Raw genomic sequence first — 24362 nt, forward strand, 5'->3', positions numbered from 1 at the left:
AAAAACACTTCTCATACAAATTAAAAATATATATATTCTTATTTCATACCATCCCAGTCAGGGATAATAATAAAGAATTATTTTCTAGAGCTAGAAAAAAATAATAAAATTTATCTGGAGGAACAAAACATCAAGAGTATCTGTGAAAAATATGTGAAAGAGTACCAATTATCAAACTATACTACAAAGCAGTAATCATCAGTACATTGTAGTGTTGAATAAGAATAGAATGATTGATCAGTGGAATAGATGAATAATGTAATATATAGAAATAAAAGACTATAGTAAATTATTGTTTGATAAACCCTATGTTCCAAACTTTTGGGACAAGAACTTGTTATTTGACAAAAACTTCTGGGAAAACTGGGAAGTAGTTTGGCAGAAACTAGGCATAGACCACAACTCCCACCTTATTACCAAGATAAACTCATGGTTTATTAGGTACATGATTTAGATATATCAGATTTTGATAAAAATAAATTAAAGAAGCATGGGAAAATTTTATGTCAGATCTGTAGATAAGGAAAAGTTCATGACCAAACAAGAGGTAGGCTCTTGGGAAGCAAACTAGATACTTTTGATTGCATGAAATTTAAAAATTCTTGCACAAATAAAACCAATGCTGTCAAGATTAGAAATAAAGCAGGAAACTTGAGGGGGAGAGGGGGTTCATTGCAAAGAGGGTTTACTGAGAAAGGTCTCATTTCTTATATCTAGGGTACTTGAGTTACACTTATAAAAAATAACAGCCATTCCCCAACTGATAAACATTCAAAGAATGTTAACAGTAAATTTTCAAAAGAAGAAATTAAAACTGAATACCTATGAAAAAATGCTCTAAATCACTAGTAGAGAATTGCAAATTAAAGCTACTCTGAAGTGCCACCTCATATCTATCAAATTGGCTAACATGACAGAAAAGAAAAATGACAAATAATGGAGGGGATGTAGAATCATCACTGTTGATGAAATTGTGAACTATTCCAGTGATTTTGGGGAATTATGCTTAAAATTATCCTATGAAACTGTACATAATCCATTGACCCAGCAAAGCCACTATTAGGTCTTTACCCTAAAGAGATGAAAGAAAAAGGAAGTGGTCCTATTTGAACAGAAATATTTATAGCAGCTTTTTTTGTGGTGGGAAAGAACTGGAAATGAAGGGGATGCTCATCAATTGGAGAAATGGCTGAACAAATCATGATATAGGATTGTTATGGAATACTAATATGCTATAAGAAATGATAAATAGGATGATTTCAGAAAAACCAGAGAAGACGTAAATGAAATGAATTAGAGAAAGAAAGAGGCTCTGTCAATGAAGCACTCTTCAAAGAATTTGCCCAGAAATGGAAACCTTAAGAGACTGTTCATCAGGGTACTTTGTTTTGGTTTATGTTATCCGTACATTGTTTTCTTTATGTTTAAAAGAAAAAAATAAAATTGATTGGGAAAAAAATCTAACTACAGTGAAGATTATTGATAAGTAGATTTTGGTTCAGTATAAAGAAGAATCTTGTCAGAGTCTTTTTTCCTTTTGTTTTGTTTTTAGCAGTGGAATGGACTGCCTCATTAACTATTGAATTCTCCATCATTTTAGAAGTATTTAAGCTTAATGACCATTTTTCTGAGATGTTGTAAAAGATATTTCTTCATTTGGATAGAGGTAGATAAACTGTTAGGTTGTTTTCCACTCTGATTTGAAGAAAATAATATTAAGAAGTTTGTGTCATTGATTTGGTATTTCATGTAATTACTAGCATTTTTAAAACTTTATTAAAATGCATGTCATCTTTTCAACTAGATTTTTAAGTTCCCATAGTACTTGGTTTAATGCTACACATATAATAATAATAGAATTTCAATGCATGTGTTTAAATGAATTTTACTTAAATTGTTTCTGTGTGGTTTGTTTTACTAAGGTGCCAATCGAATAGTTTTAGAAGATTCCAATATCTTGCAGCCTGTGGGACTGACTGTTTTTGAAAATTGGCTGTACTGGATTGATAGGCAGCAGCAAATGATTGAAAAAATTGACATGACTGGTCGTGAGGGGAGGACCAAAGTCCAGGCTCGAATTGCCCAACTCAGTGACATTCATGCTGTAAAGGAACTAAATCTTCTAGAATATAGTAAGTAGCTAATGTGGTTGCTGACCTTGTACTTTTGAAGATTATATTAAAGTAGTATCCAGGTCCCTTGGTAGAATACTGTTAGCATAATTAGTAAGGAAACCATTTGCTCATTCTATATTGGCAAATGTTATAATGATTCATTCATGAAAACCCTTTGTTGGGTTTCCTGCCTCACCTAGCCCAATACAGAAAACCACAAATCTTCCTGATTTTGATACCACTTCTCTATCCATTACCAAAATCATATTCTCTTATGCTACTATCTCCTCTTCATAAAAGAGAAAATTTGTATTTTGTGAACATTTTTGCAAGATTAAGAGTAATTTTTTAAACAATTCTTAATTGCAAGGGATCATTAAGAGACAAAATGTGAATGCTAAAGCAGTCTTAGCAAATTATGTCTTACTAAATATATAAAAACATCTCACCTTTTTATAATACTTTCTGAAAGGTGCTTTATTCATAACATTGTGAATAGTGTTGTAGTGCAATTATTATTATCCTCACTTTACAGATGAGGAAACTGAAGCTCTGAGGGTTTTAAATGACTTACAAAGCAACTAAATATGTTGGGACAGTATTCTAACCCACATCTCTTGACTTGTAAGGCCAACATTCTTTCCACTATTCCACATCGTTTATCACTAAAAAGTTACATTATAACTTAAGTAAAACAAGAACATAAAAGGTATTTGTTCTCTTCCTCCAATTCTGTACTTTCCCCTCAAAATTGTTCTAAGAAAAACATGCAGAGAAGATCTAATACTATAATAATTCACTTCTGGGGATTCAGAATTTGATTAATGAAAGGTGCTGCACTTTTAGTAATTAATAATGTTATTTCAAATATTCACTGGAAGTTTTTTTGTTTTGTTTTGTTTTGTTTTCGTTGTTTATTTTTCCTGAGACAATTGGGGTTAAGTGACTTTCCCAGGTCACACAACTAGGAAGTGTTAAATAACTGAGTCTAGATTTGAACTCAGGTAGGTCTTCCTGACTTCAGGGCTGATGTTCTAGCTACTATACCTTGTAGCTGCTCCCCTACCCCCACTGGAGTTTTTTTAAAAATAGTAGTGGTATCTCTTCTTCCATAAATAAACTTTTGTTTCTCATAACTCATATAAACATAAAAGTGACTGGTAATACTATGTATTAACAATGTAATTAGTGATCAACAAAACAAAGACTGAGATTTACTTTATGTCATCTGGGAGAAACGTCACAGCCAAAGTCATCTTTAATTGTCACTACAATTGTTGACTTCGCATTCATTAATCAGTCTCACCATTCATTTCTCTCATTCCATAAGTTAAAATTTTCCTCCCAAATATTTTTTTGCTTTTTTTTTTTCCTCTTAAAGTCATTTCTCTCAGAAAATAAGGTTTTTTTTAGCCTTCTCTGTCCTTTCTTCTGCTATTGCAATTCATATCCTCATCAGGACAATACTTAAACTCAGTTTCCTCAAAGAATAACATGTAAGCTTTAGGTTTCTAACATTCTAGTACTTCTTACACATACTGTGGCAGAATGTTTTGTTTTTGAGGGAGGGACTTTTGAAGTTCATTTGAAGTTACATTTGTGTGCATGTTGTTTCCATAAGAAGAGTGTAAGTTCCTTGAAGTCAGAGATTGTTTTATTTTGGCCTTTGTATCCATAGAATTTGGTATGTTTTTAGGCAAATGGCTGCTTTAGTAATTACTACACTGACGTGTGCCAAACATTTTTTATGTTGACAGTGAATTGCCTGTAGTTTATATAATGTAAGTCAAAAGAGAGAGAGAACACCTTAGTTTAGATAGAAATCTTTGCTATTTAAAAAAATAATGATAGGTATTTGTTTTTTTAGTAGCTAAGGAAAAAGTAAACATTTCTTAGAGATAAAACTGAGTTTCTTATATCTACTTGTGTTGATAGATTTGGATTTTTCTTTTTAATTTATAGGACAGCATCCATGTTCTCAGGATAATGGTGGTTGTTCACATATTTGTCTTGTGAAAGGAGATGGTACAACAAGGTGTTCTTGTCCAATGCATCTGGTACTACTTCAGGATGAACTGTCTTGTGGAGGTAGGCCTTTGGATTACTGTAATCACCCCAAAGAAAAGAAGTAAATGCTCACTGTATCCCCTAGCTCATTTTGAACATTGCCTCTGATTGTCTAGTAAGTGAACTCAGTCATAAATTAAGTAGATATTTATTGTATGCTCAACATAATTGTTCTAGGGTTAGGATATGAATTGGCCTTATGATTTCATTGGTATAAAGAACTCTAATATTAGGTAATTCCCTTACACTAAATGCCAGTCATCACTGTCTCTTACTTACAGCATTAGATAGTTGTTTAGAGAACTAAGAAGTCAAATGATTTGCTCAAATTCATACATAACCAATATGTATTAGAAGCAAGACTTAAATTTAGGGCTTCTTGTCACCGAAAGCAGCTCTCTTTCCACTATAGCAGGACTTCTTAAACTTTTTTTCACTCATAATATCTTTTTCCCCATGAAATGTTTTTGTGACTCCAGGTATGGAGGTATATAAAATAGGTATACAAATCAAACATTTACTGATAATAAACCATAATTTTGTGACCCCCACATTCAATTATGAGACTTCATATGCAGTTGCTAATCACAGTTTAAGAAGTTGGACACTATACCATGCTACCTCTTTTGTGTACCAAGTATGTTGATGTTCCAAGGCTGGAATTATCAACATAAAAGAGTCCTAAGCTTTAAAACTTCTAGAATAAAAAATAAATTCTTGGGATTAAGGTGGCATCAGACTCTGAATATAAATAAAAAAAAAAAAAGTAACAATGAATTATTCCACTCTAGCAGTCTCAGCCCACTGTTATGTAGAATTACTTTTATATTTAGGAAAATATCCAAAAGAAGGAAAAACTGTTCCAGTTAAATCTGAAGGCTATCCAAGCATACTCCTCCTAGACCACAGAATCAGATGTGAGTCTTTGAAAACACTTCCTGTTTTGGGCTTTTTGTTGCTAGAACAGGTTTGGGGACTAGTAACAGCATTATGTTTTTAAAACACCTATTAAACAGTAATTTCTCTCCACCCTCCTCCCTCCCCATTAACTTTATAGATAGTTATAGATGAAAGCTTAAAGTACAGAGAAGGTCTGAAACATCATTTCTTGTTTCTGAGGCTAGTTTCAAAACACTAGAAAAAATTAACCACCAGACAAAAATCCTTTTTTAGCCAACTCTGTAAGCATAAGGATGAAATTATATCCATAAATAAATATGAGAAAAACAGTGTGCTCAGGATTATTTTTTCTAAAACCAATGTTATGAGTATTATTCAACCTGGGGCAGAAAAAGAGAATGAAAGAGATTCCCTATTTTTGTATCATCTTTCCCTCCTTATCTCGGGCAACCCCAAAAAATCTTCTATTTATAGAAAGCCTGTGCCATTTTTTTCTATCACTAGTGGAGCTGCCTTTGTAGAGAGCCATTCCCCCTTAAAGCTGGCTTAAATCCTTTTTATAATATATTTGCCTTCAAGTGTGGGAAAAGCCTGAAACAAATTTATCAGGTAGGGTTAAATGTAGTCTCTGCAGTGTCTCCTCTTTATCCTTTTTTGGATGACCCTGTTTTTACCTGATCACTGAGGCCTCAGAATAGAGAAGTAATTAACTGTCTTTATCCTGAGGCAGTAACATCCTTTTGAATTTCACTGAGAAATGTTCCTTTTGTTAAACATCACCGGATGCTTTTATTCTGAGTGCAAAGAAGTGGAGAGACCACTCTTTGGCAACATTCTGACCAAAATGACAAGTAGCTAAAGGAGCCAATTTCCAGTATTTAAAATATATGTGTTATGTGGAGGCAGGGCAAGGATTATGGAATAGTAAATACAAATTTGTTATTTTGAAATTCTTTTAAGACAGTTATTAGGAAAGGCCTAGATAGTTCTTTAGGGCACTAAAAACTTTTTTATTTCCTTAGCTATTTTATGGTAGCTAATATAGGTAATTATTTCTTTTAGACTCTATGTCCCAAATGAAAAAAACAACAAGGGAAAAAATAAGAGCTATGGTCTTGTTGATCTCTAATAGGAATTAGTAGTAAGTAATAAAAGGTCTACTAGATAATGCTGTGACATCAGTGGTAATCATCCTATGCCTCATTAAAATTGCAGTTTAAAAATTTTCACTTTGAATTCTGAGAGAAATAAGCTATAATAAAGGATACTTAGTTGCTGGGTAAGTTACATCAAACAACTTTGGTTTAAGGGAAAATAGAATTTTTCTTAAGAAATTATATACAGTGTATCATTTATTTATAGATTTGGTGCTTTAGGATAGACATTAGAAAGAGTCACCACAAAAAAAAGCATGTAAGTAAATATAAGGTTTTGGTTCCAGGATTGACACAGAATTAAAAAAAAAATTGGGGGGCTCCTGAACAATCTTCAGTGTGGTTAACTTTCTGTAACAGAACAGTTCACTTAACCTCAGCTAGGCAGCTCTCTTAAGACAGTAAATCTTAGAAACAATACATAAGATATAAATGGATAATCAATTTAAGACAATAAATCAGAGATGCTATCCTGCATTAATTCCCATTAATGCATATGTTTTCATATTGAGAGTTCTCTACATTGATAAAATTACAGATGTGGACTAAAAAAAATAAATCTGCTCCATTGTCTAATATAGTACTATGTTCCACATATTGAGCACTTAATAAATGTTAGTCAAAACTCTCAAATTCATCCTCTCATGCCTATTCTTACTACCCTACTGCATGCAGGAGCTCATTACCTAATATATGTCTTGCTTAAAAAACGTCCTTGCTGGTCTCTCTGATTTTGTCTTGCCCTCTCCAAAGAGATTTTCCTTAAGTGCTTTTTTCATGTTAATCTCATGTTCAAAAGTATTCATTTGTTCCTTGCCCCTCTTTCCTTCTCCCTTTCTGAACTTACCTAGTATTTTTAAGTGTGGTACTATTCTTGTAATCCACCATAGTTTACAAATTTAGTATCATCCTCAACTCTTTAATTTTAATCACCACACCTATACAGTTAGTTGCCAAATAGTAGTCTCCTTCTTACTACTCACACTATCACCACATAATTTAGACTGTTATCATCTCTTACCAGTAACTTCTAATCCGTCTCCCTGTGTATCCTCCATAGGGATGCCAAAGTGATTTTCCTCAAGTTCAAGTCTGACAATATCATCCATCTGCTTGGTAAACTCACATCCCACACCTTTCTTCCCTTTTAGTTCTTTCACATATTCTACAATCCAGCCTTGCTCTCCTATTCTCTGTTCCACATGTAGAGCACTGCATCTATCTTCATTTTTTGCTTTGGTTTTCCCCTGTGCCTGGAATACTCTCCTTTCTGACCTCTGCTGCTGAAATGCCACATTCTAGTTGAAGCCTTTCTAGATCCCCCAGCTGCTTGTGTGCTCCCTTGCTCCCTTGCAAAGTTGTATTATACATATATTTTAATTAGTGAACCAGTAATCATTTGTTTAACATTGACTATGTGTCAGATACTGTGCTAAGTGCTGGGGAAAATAAAACAGTTCCTATTCTCAGTGAGTTTACATTCCATTGAGGAAGACAGTTCACATACATAAGCATATACATTGGCAAGTACCTGGAACTTAAGTGGATATCCATCAGTTGGGTAGTGGCTGAATAAGTTTTGGTATATGAATGTAATAGAATATTATTGTTCTAGAAGAAATGATCAAGATTATTTCAGAAAAGCCTGGGAAGACTTATATGAACTGATGCTAAGTGAAGTGAATAGAACCAAGAGAAATTGTACACAATAACAAGATTATAGGATGATCAACTGTGATGGACTTGGCTCTTTTCAACAATGAAATGATTCAAGGCAGTTCCAATAGACTTGTGCTATCTGTTCCAGAAAACTGTAGAGACTAAATGTAGATCAAAGCATAGTATTTTCACCTTTTGTTGTTGTTGTTTGCTTGTGTTTTTTTCGTTCTTGTTTTTTCCCTTTTGATGTGATTTTTCTTATGCAGCATCATAAATATGTAAATATAAGAAGACGTGCAGGTATTTACCCTATATCATATTGCTTGCTGTCTTGGGGCGGGGAGAGGGAGAAAGGAAGAAAAATTTGGAACACAAAGTTTTGCAAAAGTTACTGTTGAAAACTCTTTGGATAAATTTGGAAAAATAAAATAATATTAACAAGTTATAAAGCATATACACAATATAAAATCAATACAAGTAGTGAAATGTAAGGGAGATAGAGAATACTTAAAGTTTGGATCAAAAAAGACTTTGTGTAGAAGGTGGTATTTAAGCTTGAAGAGAGATGAAAATGAAAAGTACTTGCTAGGCATGGGAAACATCCAGTACAAAAGTAGACATTGTATGGAGTATCTTGTATGAAAAAGAAATGGTGTGTGTTTGTGGGGGGATGGAGATGATGGTTTCTCTGTTAGAATGTAAGTTACATGAAATGAGGAATTTTTTTTGTCTTTGTTAGACTGAGCATTTATAAGTGCCTAGCAAAAAGTGAGTTTTGAATAAAGGCTTTTTAAAAAAATTGATTCAAGGCCCTCCATAATCTGATCCTTTCCTCTTGATCAAATATTCTTATTTCAGATTACTCTGAAACATTTACACATTGTTTTAATCTGTCTGGTGTCCTCATTATCCTATCAATGTGCCATGTTTATTGCTGCTTCTACTCATATTTCTTTTTTTTTTTTTAATTTTAAAAAGTGGTGTATGTGAAAGCCTTACTTCTTTTTATAAATTTATTATTTTTTTAATTGCAATTTTTAACTGTGAAAATTTTTTTCTTAAAAGTATTTTATGTTCTTTCAATTACATGTAAAGATTGTTTTCAATATTCATTTTTATAAGATTTTTGAGTTTCAATTTTTTCTTCTTTCTTCCCTTTATCCCTTTTCCAAGACAACAAGCAATCTCATATAGGTTGTACATGTATAATCATATTAAATATTTTGACATTAGTCCTATTGTAATATAAGAATCAGAACAAAAAGGAAAAAACATGAAAGAAAAAAAATGAAATTGTATGCTTTGGTCTGCATTCAGACTCCATAGTCTTTCTTTGGATATGGATAGTATTTTCCATCACAGATCTTTTGGAATTGTCTTCTATCACTGTATTGCTAGGAAGAGCTAAATCTTTCATAGTTGATAATTATACAGTGTTGCTGTTACTGTGCACAATGTTGTCCCAGTTATGCTCATTTTACTTTGCATTGGTTCATTTAAGTCTTCCCATGTTTTTCTGAAATCATCCTGCTTGTCATTTCTTATGACACATTAGTATTCCATCACACTCCTATACCACAACTCGTTCAGTCATTCCCTAATTGATGGGTGTCCCCTCCTTTTTCAATTCTTTGCCACTATAAAAAAATATTGTTATAAATATTTTTGTACATATATATTTCTTTTTAATAAAATCTCTTTGCAATAAAGAAAACTAGTATTACTGAATCGAAAGGTGTGTACAATTTCATAACCCTCTGAGCATGGTTCCAAATTGGTCTCTAATATCATTGGAGTAGTTTGCAACCCATCAATAGTGTATTTGTGTCCATAGGATTTCACATTTCTTCCAGCATTTTATTGTCATTTTCCTTTTCTGTCATATTAACCAATCCGATAGCCAATGAGGAAGTAGTACTTAAGAATAGTTTTAGTGTGCATTTCTCTTAATTATTAATTATTTAGAACATTTAATAGGTATTCATTGCTTTGATTTCTTTTTTTGAAAACTGCCTGTTCATATTTTTTGACCATTTATCAGTTGAGGATTGGCTGTAATTTTTTTTTCCTGAGACAGTTGGGGTTTAAGTGACTTGCCCAGAATCACATAGCTAGGAAGTTTTAGGTGTCTGAGACCAGATTTGAATTCAGGTCCTTCTGACTTCAGAGCTGGTGCTCTACTGCGATATCTAGCTGCTCCACTGGCTGTTATTTTTATAAATTTAGTATATATGTTGAAGAAATGAGGCCTTTAACAGAGAAACTTGCCATTGAAAAAATTCCCTCTTTCCCCTAGTTTTTTGTTTTCCTTCTAATTTTGATAGCAGTAGTTTTGTTTGTGCAAAAATCTTTAAAGTTCAAGTAATTATGATCATCCATTTTACTTCCTGTGATACTCTCTTACTCTTGCACTCACTCTTACTCTCTTGTTTGAGAGAAATTCTTCCCTTATTTATTTATATGACAAGTAAAATTTTCTAGGCTCTCTAATTTGCTTTATGATGTCACTCTTAATGTCTAAATCATGTGTCTATTTTGATCTTATTTTATGTACAGCATCATATATTAGCTGTACCTAGTTTCTGACAATCTATTTTTCAATTTTCCCAGCAAATTTTTTTTTTCAAATAGTGAGTTCTTCCTCCAAAAACCATGGATCTTTTGGTTTATCAAGCAGTAGATTGCTGTGGTCATTTACTACTATATATTGTGTACCTAGTAGTAATTTTTTTTTCTCTCCTTCATTCTGTTCATTTGAAGAGCCTCCAACATGCTCCCCTCAGCAGTTCACATGTTTCACGGGAGAGATTGATTGCATCCCTGTGGCTTGGCGATGCGATGGATTCACTGAATGTGAAGATCACAGTGATGAGTTAAATTGTCCTGTCTGCTCAGAATCCCAGTTTCAGTGTGCTAGTGGGCAGTGCATTGATGGTGTCCTTCGATGCAATGGAGATGCCAATTGCCAAGACAAGTCAGATGAGAAGAACTGTGAAGGTAAAATATTTTTCAGTGCATGTCAAAAGCATGTTTTTGAAAATTTTGGAATCCTTTTCCTTCGAATTAATTATTTTGATTAGGTTTTGAGTGCTTTGTACTAAATTATTTCTGAGCATAATACTTCAAAAGGTATTTTCTTTCTTTTCTCAAGCATGAAAAAAACAAATTGTTCTGTGTAATTGTTATCAAAAATTAAAAATGGGACTAGGAAAAAAAGAGGGATGTCTAGAGTCTGCAGTTGAAAAGGGACTTAATTTTTGGCCAAGACACTGAATTTGTGGTATTCAATCCTTGAGAAGATTAAACATTCCACTTACTTTTGTCATTCCCTCTCTCCCTTTAATATAACTAAAAACTAGCTCTCTTTAGCAGAAACAGCATTGAAAACAGAAGTTGAATAAAAACAAAATGGGAAATTATTGATTGATTTATTTTCATTCTGTTCATTCCTATATATTCTCATTCCACCTATGAAAATACTATGGAGTTTTTCTCAGGTCACTTCTATTAATATAACTGCTTTTTCTTTGCACTCCCTGAATACATGTTTCAGAATTTTTGCCAGATTCTGTTTTAAATAATTGTGACAATTTTTTTGCATTTTGTCTAGTGCTTTGTTTAATTGATCAGTTCCGTTGTACCAATGGACAATGCATTGGAAAGCACAAGAAATGTGATAATAATGTGGACTGCAGTGACAAGTCAGATGAGCTAGATTGTTGTAAGTGGGGTTACAATCCTTGAAATCACCATTAAAAGGGGAGGGGAAAAAAAGAAGGGGAATCATGTAATTTTTTTAAATATAATACTTTTTGTTTTTCCTCTTCTTATCATGATATTCTATTCCAATAATATGTTAATGGTAAGATAAACGCCTTCTAGTGATTATTGTCTATGCTGTGGGTGTTCAAAGCCATAAAGAGTCTCTATTTTACCTTTATCAAAATGCTGAGCAATTTTGCTTCCTCGCATTTTGTTTCATTCCTGCTTTACTTATGGCTAATTAATCTTGGGTGTTTGTAACATTAAGAAAATATACTTTCTTTGAATCTGTATGCTTATGTGCATATACATGTGTATTTATTCCATATGCTTAGAAAAAAGAAAAAAATCTTCTGGGCAGGGTCTTTTCCATTGAGGTTTATAATTCAGCCTTTTATTAAAACACTGTAGTTCATTCTTTTCATTTTACCTTAATTTTTTTTAAATTAACAAACTTTTTTTTCCCTCACTCAAATAAAAAACTATCCTTTCCATTGGGAAAAAGAGGAAAACAATCCGAGATCTTCTAAAAATATATGCATAGTCAAAGCAGATTGCCACATTGGCCATGTTCAAAGATACATATCTCAATCTGCATTGTGAATTCATCACCTCTTTGGTTAGGAAATAAGTTGCATACATCTTGATTGATTTCCTAAATTATGATTTTGTCATTGTGTTAGAGTTCTTAAGTCTTTCAGAGTCATTTGTCTTTATAATGTTGTTGCTATTTGAATTTTGCTTTTAATTCTACTCACTTTGTTTTGCATCAGTTCATAAAAGTCTTTGAAGGTTTTTCTAAGGCAGTTCTTTTCAACATTTCTTGTGAACTACAATAGTGTGCTATTATCCATACACCAAAATTTATTCAGTTAATAAGCCTTAATTTCCAGTTATTAGTCATCATAAAAAGAGCTGTTTTATATACTTTTATACACAGGAGTCCTTTTCCTCTTTCTTTGATTCTTTTGAGGTGTAAGCATAGCAGTGGTATTGCTGGATCAAGAATAGGCCCAATTTAACAATTTGGGGGGCATAGTTCTAAATTCAGGAATTTAGGATGACTGGATCATTTCATACCTCCACCAACAGTCTTTAATGTTTCTGTTTTTTCCAGTTTCTCTTAGTTCCTCCAACATTTGTCATTTTCTTGATCCCTTTCAACTCTGAACTCTCCCCGAGACTATCTTGCCTTGCCAAGCTTAAGTTTTGATTCGTTTCCACCATCCACAGTTTATTCCTACTCATGTGCTATTGAAGGAGCATAAGAAAAATCACAAAACTGTGTTGGCATCATTGTGATTAGGGCAAGATGGTCCTTTTACATCTCCCTATAGTTCACTATCCCACTATCCAGTTCACTATAATAGCTCTTTTCAGTTGTCTTTATCCTTCCTCAAACCTCCTATGGCTTTTCTATGTCCCATTTTTCTCAGCTGAGGAACTTGTCTCATATTTCATAAAACTGAGGCCATTTGCCAAGTGCTCTTTCTTATCCTTTCCTCTTTATCTGATCTCACTCAAAGACCTTTCCTTCATTCACATTCATGAAAAGATGGGACTTCTCTTTGCCAAGATAAACCCCTTTCCCATAATACCTGCCTTCTCTTCATTCCTTTTCAGCCTTCTTTGCTGGTTCTTCAGCGTCCCCCTGGGCTCAATCCTGGATCCTCTTTTCTTCTCCCTTTATATTGTTTCACTTGATGATTACATCAGCTCTCTTACTTACTCAGAGTTACCCTAACTGGAAGCCTCTCCTGGCTTCAGTCTTGAATTTTCAGCTCTGCATTGGATATCTTGAATTAGATGTAAACTGTAAACTCAATATGTTTAAAATTGAATTCATTATCTTTCTCCCTAAATCTTCCCCTCTTCCTAATTTTCCTGTTTTTCCTGTTTACTTCCTATTACACTATCCTCCCACTCACTCAGGATCATAACCTAGGTCATCTTTCACTTCTCTCTCACCCCTTGTATCCAGTACGTATATCCTATTAATACTGTCACTTTTATATGTCTCCTTCTCTTATCTGACAATGTTAACTGATTTATTTATTAACTGATGTTTAGACTACAGAGTAGTCTTCAGGTTCTCCCTGCTCCCTTCAATCGGTACTCTACTTAGTTGTCAGATCTTCCTATAGTACAGGACTGACCATATCCTCTCCTGATCAATAAACTCCAATGAATCCATATTATTTCCAGAATCAAATATAAAATCCTCCCTGATTTTTAAAGGCCATGGCCCTCCTCCCTTTGACCTTTCTTACTCTTGTTGTTCCACCTTCCATATATTCTTCAATCTAGTGACACTAGCTTCCGTGCTGTTCCTCACACGTATAACTCCATCTTCTAATTCCATGTATTTTCAAGGCTGTCCCCTATGCCTGGAATTTTCTCTCTCTTCTTAATCTATATCTCCTTCAGATTTCAGCTAAAATCCTACCTTCTGCAAGAAGCCTTTCCATACTTCTCTAATTTTAATACTATTCCTCTAAGATTATTTCCATCTTGTCTTTATTAGGTTGATTGTACATAAGTATTTGCATGTTGTCTCCTCCAATTCCTGTCTCAATAGACCTATTAGATAGGGATTGGACTGTAAAGTCCTTGGGAGTATGTTTTTGTTTGGTGGCCTTTTTGTTTTCCCAGCATTTAGTACGCTGTCTGGCTGAAAGTAGGCACTTAATAAATGCTTGCTAACTTGATTGGATAATATGCTGCTCTTTTTTTTAGAAATCCTTGTCTTTTCCATTTCAGATCCAACTGAGGAGCCAACCCCACAGGCCACCAATACAGTTGGCTCAGTAATTGGAGTGATCCTCACTATTTTTTTATTTGGAGCCATGTACTTCATCTGTCAGAGAGTGTTCTGTCCACGAATGAAGGGAGATGGAGAGACAATGACGAACGACTATGTAGTTCATGGACCAGCATCTGTGCCCCTAGGTTATGTGCCTCACCCTAGTTCTCTTTCAGGTTCTCTGCCAGGTGAGTTAATAATGGAGGATTATTGAGATGAAAATCAAATTCCATTATAATATTCTTCCTTCTTAGTATAAATGAATTTTTACAAAATTGTTGTTGCTTCCCCTTTTCTGTTCTGTTTAAAAGGTATACTTTGTGAAAATTACTACAAGGTATATAATAAAATGGCAAATAAAAAATTGAGAATTATTTTATTTGCAACCTGTGGGTTGTTCCCTTTGCTTAAAGTAAGGGCAGCATATCCATGGATTTGGAGAAGGGGAAGAAATAACAAATTACCACAGGCTTACTTTTAGAGGGAATCCCAGGGGTCCTGAAGCTAGAGGAGGAACAGGAGATAAGAAAATAAGCCAGTTAAGAAGTCTTTCTATCACTAATAGTAGTACCTGGCCTTGTGACAGCACTGGGATGAGGGTTCCTCTTTTCCAGAAAACCAGAAATACCAGAGAGGCTCCTGGTATAAAGGGAAATATTTAAATACAGAATTAAAATTTCCCTTCCCCAAATGATTCCTCAATTTTCTTTTAAAGATAAAAATAAATAGCTCCCAGAGGCTTTGTGAGGGTGATTTTTCTAAGCAAATTTTTCTAAGTTTCATTATTTTAAGTAATGATGATACTTGTCATTATTTAAAATATCATCTAAATAATTTGGGATAGTGCCAGAAATATGCATAGATTTTTATATTTATCCCCTATTACATGTCTGTTTCTACCAGCCAGCATAGACGTTTTCTTTCTGCCCTGTCTTTTGTAATACATGTGTAATCATGGAAAACGTATTTTTCATATTACAGACCCATAGTCTAATGGCAGCTGTCAAACTAAAACAGCATATAGTTAAATAAATTGTAGAATTATGTCTACTCTTTCCATTAAGAAACATCAAAGTAAAAGTGGGGAAGTAAGAGTTTAGATTGGTAATTTTTTATGTGTTATCTTTATTGGGTTTATAAGATTGAGTAACATTTTCAAGTTTAAATGTGGATTAATTAATACCTTGTTTTCTGTATTTTATTTTAGGAATGTCCCGTGGCAAATCAATGATTAGTTCCCTTAGTATCATGGGTGGAAGCAGTGGACCACCTTATGACAGAGCTCATGTCACTGGAGCATCATCTAGTAGTTCTTCAAGTACAAAAGGCACCTATTTCCCTGGGGTAAATGTTTTCTTTAGTACTTCTTGTTTTTCTTTCTTTACTTCTGCAATAGCGTTCCTCTCAGAAAAATGTGTTACAACTTTAAAATAATATATCTTCAAATGAGGGAGGGAATAAACTTATTGAATAATTTTAAAAAGTTAAGAAAATCAACTTTCAAACTTTTTAACATTTCCATTCAAATTTAAATATTTTATTCCTTTTTGTAACTTGATATATTAATCACTTTTAATGATTTATCACAGCAGGGACTTTGTGGTTTCGTTGAATCCTAAAATGAATATTATTGGTTTTAAAATTAAGTAGATGAGACTATAAGTTAGAAGTTTATTTTCCTATCCAATATGTCTAACTTCCAAACTTAACTATAAAATGAACAAATCTGTAAGAACAGGCAGGGTACCTATGAGTTGATGGATAAAATTATTATTGCAAATTTCAAGTAAAAAAAGTACTCTCAGTTAAATATCCTAAATTGACTTCTAAGAGACTTGAAGGTATTCTTTCCACGAAACTGATCAAATAAGAAAGAGTGCTGTCGAAAATTTTTCTCTTAGAATACCCATTCTAATATCAGTAATTCTTCCCTGTGTAATTATAATTTCTCTTAGAAACATTTAGATAAGAATTTTTAAAATTGTGTTTTTTGTCTCATCTGTATTACCATTCTGTCATATTAAATGAAATTTATATGTGGACCACAGAATTCAAATTTTGTTATCCTTTATTTTTTTAAAGGATATATTTTTTTAGAATGGAGTATATATTTAGGGGACAGAGAAATTGGGGGAAAAACTCATTTATCCTTTTTGGGGATAGAGTAATTTCTTCTTAATTATTTATCTCATGTTTTCTTATAGATTTTGAACCCTCCTCCATCCCCAGCTACAGAGCGTTCACATTATACTATGGAATTTGGTTATTCTTCAAACAGCCCTTCTACTCACAGATCCTACAGGTACTAAAGGTCTTTTTCCCCCTCTCACTTAGCCTTTACCTTTCTCCATCATTAGTTGTTAGCACAAATCAGTGTTTTTTAAGAGGAAAATGCATCCTAGTTTGGGACTATAAGTAACAAGAAGTAGGTAATGGCCTACATGACCAACAGCAGGGAGCCATGAAGCACTAGCATTACAGATTCATATCCTTTTAACATACTGTGATTTCCCCTCCTAGAATATCTAAAATGCTAGCACCAAGGAGAACTGTGATGGAACAGCAGCACTAATAGTGAAGAGCTTTGAGATCTTGCCAAGAGGGGGGTATGATGTACTGGCTTCCTTCTTCTGCGGTTTCTTGTGAGGCTATGTGAAGGACAGGCATTACTATGTGAAGGACGAAATAACTCAAGAATTCCACTTACTTTATTTTGTTCATATGCCTCCCCTTGTGTCAACTCCCCCCCCCCCCCCCCACTATACCTGCCCTTTCATTAGTTTTCATCCCACAGAAATTGTAGATTATTAGGATACCTTTGTTGGAACCGTTATGAAAAAGGATAATTAGGGTTTGTTCAGGAAAATAAGAGCAAGACAAAGAAAGCAATAGTTGTTGAACCAGCTTAGTCTCCATTTTCACTAGTGAGCTCTCTTTCTTCTTAGTGTTTTGGTCTTCAGTTAACCCTGAGTGTGGGAGTCAGGAAATGTGATTTATGGTCTCAGCTTTCTCATTAACTAGCTGTATGCCCTCGGTCAAAGTATTGGTCTTCTCTGACCCTCAGTACCTTCATCTGTAAAATGAGCTAAATAGTTTTAAAATTCTAGTTTTCATTTTTCATGAAGCATAAAGTGAATAATTGTTAAGATTTGGATGACAAAGAAGACAAAACAAAGGCCCAACATGATAGTGAATGAGTCTTTTAAGTGCTTCAATAGGGATAATCAAATTTTTCTTGTAATATACTTGAAGGAATTTCTGTGTTTAAAAAACAAACAAAAAAAAAAAAACAAACCAGAAATGTATTCTCCTTCACATAATAACTTCAGCAGTAGCAAGAACTAGTATTTATACAGCACTTTAAGGTTGGCAAAGTACTCTATACATATTATCTCTTTTTATCTTCATGGAAACTCTGTGGAAAGTAGTCCCTGTTATGGTCTCCAATTTACAGATGAAGAAACTGTGAGGCAGGAAGGGGTTAAGTGACTCGCCAAGGATCACAGAGCTAGCATGTCTCTGAGGCAGGATTTGAACTTGGCTCTCATCCCAAGTGTAGGACTCTGGTGGCACAGCTCAGCTGCCTCATCAGCAGGCTAGCCATTGGCCAGCGTATTTCCAAAGATTTCTTTCTTTTTTTTTTTTTTTCCTTTATAAACAGTCTACAGTACTACCCTGTTGAGGAGTGGGATGGTCTATACCCTTTTTTAGTGTGTAAACATACACATGTGCACACTATCTTCCTTTTTCTCTCTACTTTTGCCATCTTTATCTCTTCCCAAAGAGAAAAAATTTTAAATAAGCCTGAGCTGATGTGCATGGCTGGGCTGATGCTCTTTAAGCATTTCTCTGTGTGGGTTTTTCCTCCTCAGAGAAGTCCTGGTAATACTGTTTGTGATAAAGACCATCATTTTCTGTGAAATGAAACCGCCCTCTGCTCTTTCTCCCTCCTAGCTACAGACCCTACAGTTACCGCCACTTTGCGCCACCCACCACCCCATGCAGCACTGATGTTTGTGACAGCGACTACGCCCCCAGCCGGAGGATCACTGCAGTGGCGGCAGCCAAGGGCTACACCAGTGACTTAAACTATGACTCTGAGCCTGTGCCCCCACCTCCCACTCCACGAAGCCAGTATCTGTCAGCTGAAGAAAACTATGAAAGCTGCCCCCCTTCCCCCTACACAGAGAGGAGCTACTCTCATCACCTCTATCCACCTCCACCGTCCCCCTGTACAGACTCCTCCTGAGGAGGGCCCCCCCCTCCTCTGACTGCCTCCAGTATAAAAGTGTAAATATAAATTGGTTGAAATCTGGAGGGGGGGGAGGGAGCTATCAGAGAAAGGTGAGGCAGACCATGTACAGATAAGAGTTTTAAATGGGGTGGGGAATATGGAGATATTTGTACAGAAGAAAAGAATATTTATATATTTTCTTAACAGCAAAGTTGCTGCTTGTGCCATAAAAAAAAATTTGTATAAAATAAATTTGTACTAAAAATTTTTATTTTTACAAACTGAATACACAAATCATGCCTTAAACCCAGGGAAGTGACTGTGAATATACATAGGAAACAGAAAGACAAAGGTGAATCACTGTCTAGTAAGATGTGGGCTTTGTTGATACCAAAAAAAAGAAAAAAGGTCCATGACCACCACCTCAGAGCAGCAAACCATAGGTACTTTGAAGTTGCTAATTATCCTTCATGTTAACAATGGAGGGTTAACAGCTGAAGTTTAAATATGGGGTAGGAGAAAGAAAAGTTACTAACAAAGGGCTTTGTTTTCTATAGGAATACAGTGATTTTAGCAATGAAAATATATGTATACTTTAAAAATAGTCCATTTTAAGATGGTTTCTTTTGGAAAGAGTACATCAATTGTCCAGTATCATATCACAAAGTTGTGTGTGTGTGTGTGTGTGTTCATTTGTCACAAACACACACAAACACACTCATCTCTACCCTGGAACCTCCATCTCCGTTTGAAATTAATATTCTCCCTAGGCCATCTGTCTTACCTCCTTTCCCTGACAGTCCTATGGATGCATTAGTCAAGACACCATGATTTATTTTTTTAAAAATTATTTTAGAACTAATAATAGAGGAGTTTTCTAATTGGAATATGTTTTATAATTATTTCCATTTCCCAATAAGCTCAGTTCTCCAACTTGACTCTTTCTTCTGCATAATGTTCACAAGTTAAACATATTATTATCTATTTCCCTTCCCAAGATATCTTTCCTTCAATGCTCACAGATATGTCAATATTTTCTATGACATATATTATAGACAGTGTTTATGAATTATAAATTTAGTCTATTGTAAATTAATCATATATCCTTGCAGTACTTTCAGTGTATATCACAGTATAAATCATTTTATATAAATATATATATATATACACACACACACACACACACACACACACACACACACACACACACACACATATATTTTCTGAGTACAAAGCATTTAAACCTATTGGAGACAATCTATTAAAATAATGAACTCATTGGAAGAGTTTTCCAATCTATATATTAACTCTCTTCTTTCATGTTCAGTAAGCCAGTTTTCTCAGCATGACTTTTACATACCTCTTCTTGTGTGGCATGAGTTTAATACTTAATGTTTTCCACTGTGAATATAAGTAAATGTTGTTATTGTTGTTTCAAATTATTCTTAACCAAATTATGCTTAATTCACTTCATGTTTATTTTAAAAATATGTTCTCTCTCCAAATTTATTTTGATCGAAATTATTGCTATTTAATCATTTAGATAAGAAATCTGTTTGGACTGAATGGGAAGGTGAATTATTTGTTGATTCTTTAGTTGCCAAAACTGAGGTGGAAGGGGAAAAGAAAAATCTTTTGTACTCTTATCTGCCTAAGTATTGAGGCTGCTGCATCCTTAGTCATCAGGGACAAGATATGGTATGATCTCAGCACTGTCACCTTATATGTTTCCAGTTCTTTCTTCCTAAAAATGAAAAGATTTAAAATAATATGTTTTCATTTAAATTTGTGAAGTTGTAAGAAGTTATCTAATTTTGCCCTTGTGAAAATGTAGCTTAAATCTCTCTAATTCCAGTGCCAAAACAATGTAAGCTGTTCAATATCTTTAGCAGAAGTAACTTTTTTAAGTAATTAAAAATACTTAGGTAATTAGGTAATTTAAAATGTTATTTCTAAATTTTCCTCAGATTATTTGAAAACAAAGAATAGGTTATAGTACTACATTTTCCATAAATCAGTTGTCTTATTCATTCAGGCAGGTAATGACCTTTCTTAGCAATGAAAAACACAATTATGGTCTTAAGGCAGGATGGACATTGAAGGTGTAATTTGTAATACACAAGGGGAACATGATCCTTATGAAAAGAATAAGGTGATCGATAGCTGGGTATCAATCAGAATTTGAGAAATCTATTTGTTTACATTTTTTTAATATGCAGCTTTACCATGAGGGGTGCATGTGTGGGAATTTGCACTATATGAACTAAGAAGAATATTGCCTTGTTATATCTCAGTTCAGGTACTTGTACTGCGATGGCAATGGTCTCTTCTTGCAAAATACTAATTTGTGTGCCAATTTTTATTTGAAAATCATTTGAAGGTGATTCAGCTTAGTTTCAGTATCCTCTTTTTTTCTTTAAAAGTTTCTGGAAGTATTTTTTGGATAGGACAGAATAGATAAATTTGTGTAAGTGTTGTTAGCTTTTGGCCTTGCTGGACAGTTAAGCCTAAGTGAACTGCACATGAATTATTGAACATTTGTTTGACCAGGAATGAAAGTGAGTAGAGAGTTGGTTGGAAAAAAACGAAATGAACATACAAGAAGTTGAATTTGCTAAATCTGAGAAGAGTTTATTTCATTTTGAATTAAGCTCTACATTTTGAAATAAGATTTCTAGTTAGAACATGAATAAAATTCATTTTATTTTGCATTAACAGTAGTATTAAAATATTTTGTGATGGTGTTTTTTCCCCAAACCCTTCACATCATAAAGAATGCCTCCCCTACGCATTGGACTCTGCAGCATAATGTCTTGGAAATACCATTGGACTAGGAACCAGTAGACCAGGGTTCTTGTTTTAGTGACTTCTAAGGTGCTTTTGAAAGTCTATGATTCTTTGATTATATGGTTTATATAAAGCAGCTTGTGTGCAAAATGGCAACCAAGATATAGTAGATGGAAAGCTGGACTCATAACTGGAGAGACCTGCACCTCTGACACGTGATGGCTGTATCAGACTGTGCAGGTCACTTAATCTCTCCGTACTGGAGACAGCTCTCTGAAGCTGTAACTTGCAGAAAAGGTTACTGACCTGCATTGGTGAGGGGGGGTTTCCTGCATCAGTGAAATCACAAGTCTGGTCTCTATCTGTACCTTGTCTGAACAGAAAGTCCTGACTGTGCCCTGGATATGCAGAATTGCACAGGGAAAGGACATTTAGAGTATTTATTCACTTAGAACAGACCAGTTTGTAAAGACTGTTTTGGGGATGATTGGGAGGAAATTTCTTAAGATGGTTAAAGTTTGACTTCATTCACTATTTTACAAAATCTGAGGTTGGAAAATTGTTATAACTAAATCCAGTCATAGTGCCTAAAACGTAATACACCTGTTATCAGTGTTAGATTTGGATTCTCACATTTGTGTAGTACTTTGTGGTTAACAAAGTGCTTTTCTCACATGGCTGTCCCTTTGAAGTAGGCATTTTACAAATGGATAAATGAACTTAGAGGCTTTAAGTGACTTGCCAAAGGAGACATAGTAAATCAAAAGCCAGGTCTTCTGGCTCAAAATCCAGTGCACTATGTAACTTTTGTGGCATTTTTTCTGTTTTCATTTTTATAGTTATGAAAAATTGAAATTAGTATCAATTTTTAGTATTTATTCTGCTGGCTAATGAAACTTTAATAATGACTTTATGTGGTATTCATGGTTTTGGAGGCTTTGCCCTAAATGGTTCTGCTTCTCCCAGATGCCACTGATTTGTTGAAGATGATTACATTCATCAGTTATCACAGCACAGATGTGATGTTTTTAGTAAAGAATTTAAGATTTTTATATATTTAAGACAACTTTCCCAAATTAGAAGGCCAATTGGCCATATTGTAATGGCCTTACTAGGGCCTATATGGCCTTGTTAAGTAAGCAACTTGATACACTTGAATGAAACACAGAGTTAATAAAACCAGACGATAATTGTATGAATTTTCAAAAAGTGCCTGTATTTGGCATTTGAGGTATAGATATCCTCAGGGAATTTAGAGTTAAGGATTATAAAACACTATTGTAAAAGTTACTCATGGGAAGAAGTCTATATTTCTTTCCAAATCTCTAACCCTGAAATGACCCTAGTCTTCCTTATGTTCACTAATACACTACTCATCACTCCTGCAAGGATTAACATAAATAATGTTTCTCATTAATGACTTTTGTCATAGTGTTTTTAAAAGAATGTCAAAATTTGTCATTTTTCATTTGAAATAAGCACAAAATGATAGTTTTCTAAATTGATGTTTGACTAAAAGCTTAATGAATTGCCTTTAGTGGTTACTAATAGGGAACTACATTTAGCTAAATAACACTCTAAAGACTTTAGCCTTGAATCATAATTAAACTAGCTTTAGAACTGGAGGGAAACTGAAGAATTCCTGTGTTAAGCCAAGTAACTTGAAAATAAATGATTGCTCTCAATGCCCTCAACAAAATAGATGGTTCAAACACTTCTTTGTCTATCATTCATTTGTCATGAAAGGAAATGATCAGATAAGTATAAATTTAGGGCCAATCTTCTATTAAATAATAATTTTCTTTTGCATCAAAGGCAGCATAGACAAAAAAAGAGAAAATGTTTTGTTAGGTGCCCAGAGTTAATAATGCTCACCTAAGTAGATTATATTCTTGATATTTTCACAGCATAATTCTTTTTATGATGACACCAAAGAATTAGATAGTACACATTTGCTTAACTGTCCATGCTTCATTTTAGTCCAAAGGTTGGTTATGAATTAAAAAATAAAAAATTTAAATTCTGGTATCCTAATAAGAAGTGCATATTGAAAACAAAACAAAATGAAAGTTGATTCTTAAATCCATTGTAACTTGGTTAAATTGTTTGGGTTATTAGGAAAAATAGAAATGTATTTTATAAAGAGGATACCAAGAAACTTAAGCTGGACTAGCCTTGTTTGCAAATGAAGGATTTGGTGCTGCTTTCAGATGTTTATTCTTTGTGTTTTTGTTTTGTTTTTTGTTTTGTTTTTCATTTTTCTTGAGCTTTAATCTTTGTCATTGTCTTAAAGTCAGCTGGTGTTTCTTGTTCATCGACTTTGGTACAATGGTGCTTTGCAAGGATGTATTTATAATATAATGACCAACATTTGGTCAGCCCCTATCCACTTTTTCACTGTACCTTACACACACACACACACACACACACACACACACACACACACACACACCCTTTCCTTTTTTTGTAAAATAAATGCTTTACTTGTAAACTGTATAAAAACAGACACCTTGTATAAATCCCCTTTTTGATTATTACAATAAGTTGAGTTGTAACAAATGAAATGTTGATTTTTATAATAAAACAGAGTGGAAAAATATTTGCTTGAAGTAAGAAAATAAAACTGTTGTCAGTTGTGCTTTGCTAATGACCAAAATAAGACTGAATGTTGGGTTTTACAAACAAATATTGCCTTAATTATTTACTACAAGTGTCCTGCCACAAGAGACAAGTTTGTGAAAACTGGTTGCTTAAATATGATCTTAGGTAGAAGGAGGACCATCAGAGCTCATCCAGTCCAACTCTCCTTTCCTCCCTTTTCCTTCTCTCTAAAACCAGCAATCCTCTTACTTTATTACAGTCTGATTTTACTTTGGTTTCAA

The 24362-nt window shown here is 33.9% G+C and overlaps 1 protein-coding gene across 2 annotated transcripts in view; it reads left to right on the forward strand.

Annotated features, from left to right (window-relative positions):
• Positions 1 to 24103, forward strand: part of LRP6 (LDL receptor related protein 6) — a 125273-nt gene extending 101170 nt beyond the window's left edge. The window contains exons 16-23 of one of the 2 annotated variants that reach the window (XM_074269162.1): positions 1923 to 2132; positions 4077 to 4202; positions 10655 to 10891; positions 11505 to 11615; positions 14417 to 14647; positions 15667 to 15803; positions 16664 to 16761; positions 18414 to 24103. In XM_074269162.1, coding sequence (XP_074125263.1) covers positions 1923 to 2132; positions 4077 to 4202; positions 10655 to 10891; positions 11505 to 11615; positions 14417 to 14647; positions 15667 to 15803; positions 16664 to 16761; positions 18414 to 18708 — 1445 coding nt within the window. In that variant the 3' untranslated portion in view covers positions 18709 to 24103. The remainder of the gene's footprint in view (positions 1 to 1922; positions 2133 to 4076; positions 4203 to 10654; positions 10892 to 11504; positions 11616 to 14416; positions 14648 to 15666; positions 15804 to 16663; positions 16762 to 18413) is intronic. The other variant, XM_074269163.1, reaches the window with a different exon arrangement.
• Positions 24104 to 24362: the final 259 nt, after the last annotated feature.

This window comes from Sminthopsis crassicaudata, chromosome 5 (genome assembly GCF_048593235.1).
Source record: "Sminthopsis crassicaudata isolate SCR6 chromosome 5, ASM4859323v1, whole genome shotgun sequence".
Taxonomy (NCBI): Eukaryota; Metazoa; Chordata; class Mammalia; order Dasyuromorphia; family Dasyuridae; genus Sminthopsis; species Sminthopsis crassicaudata.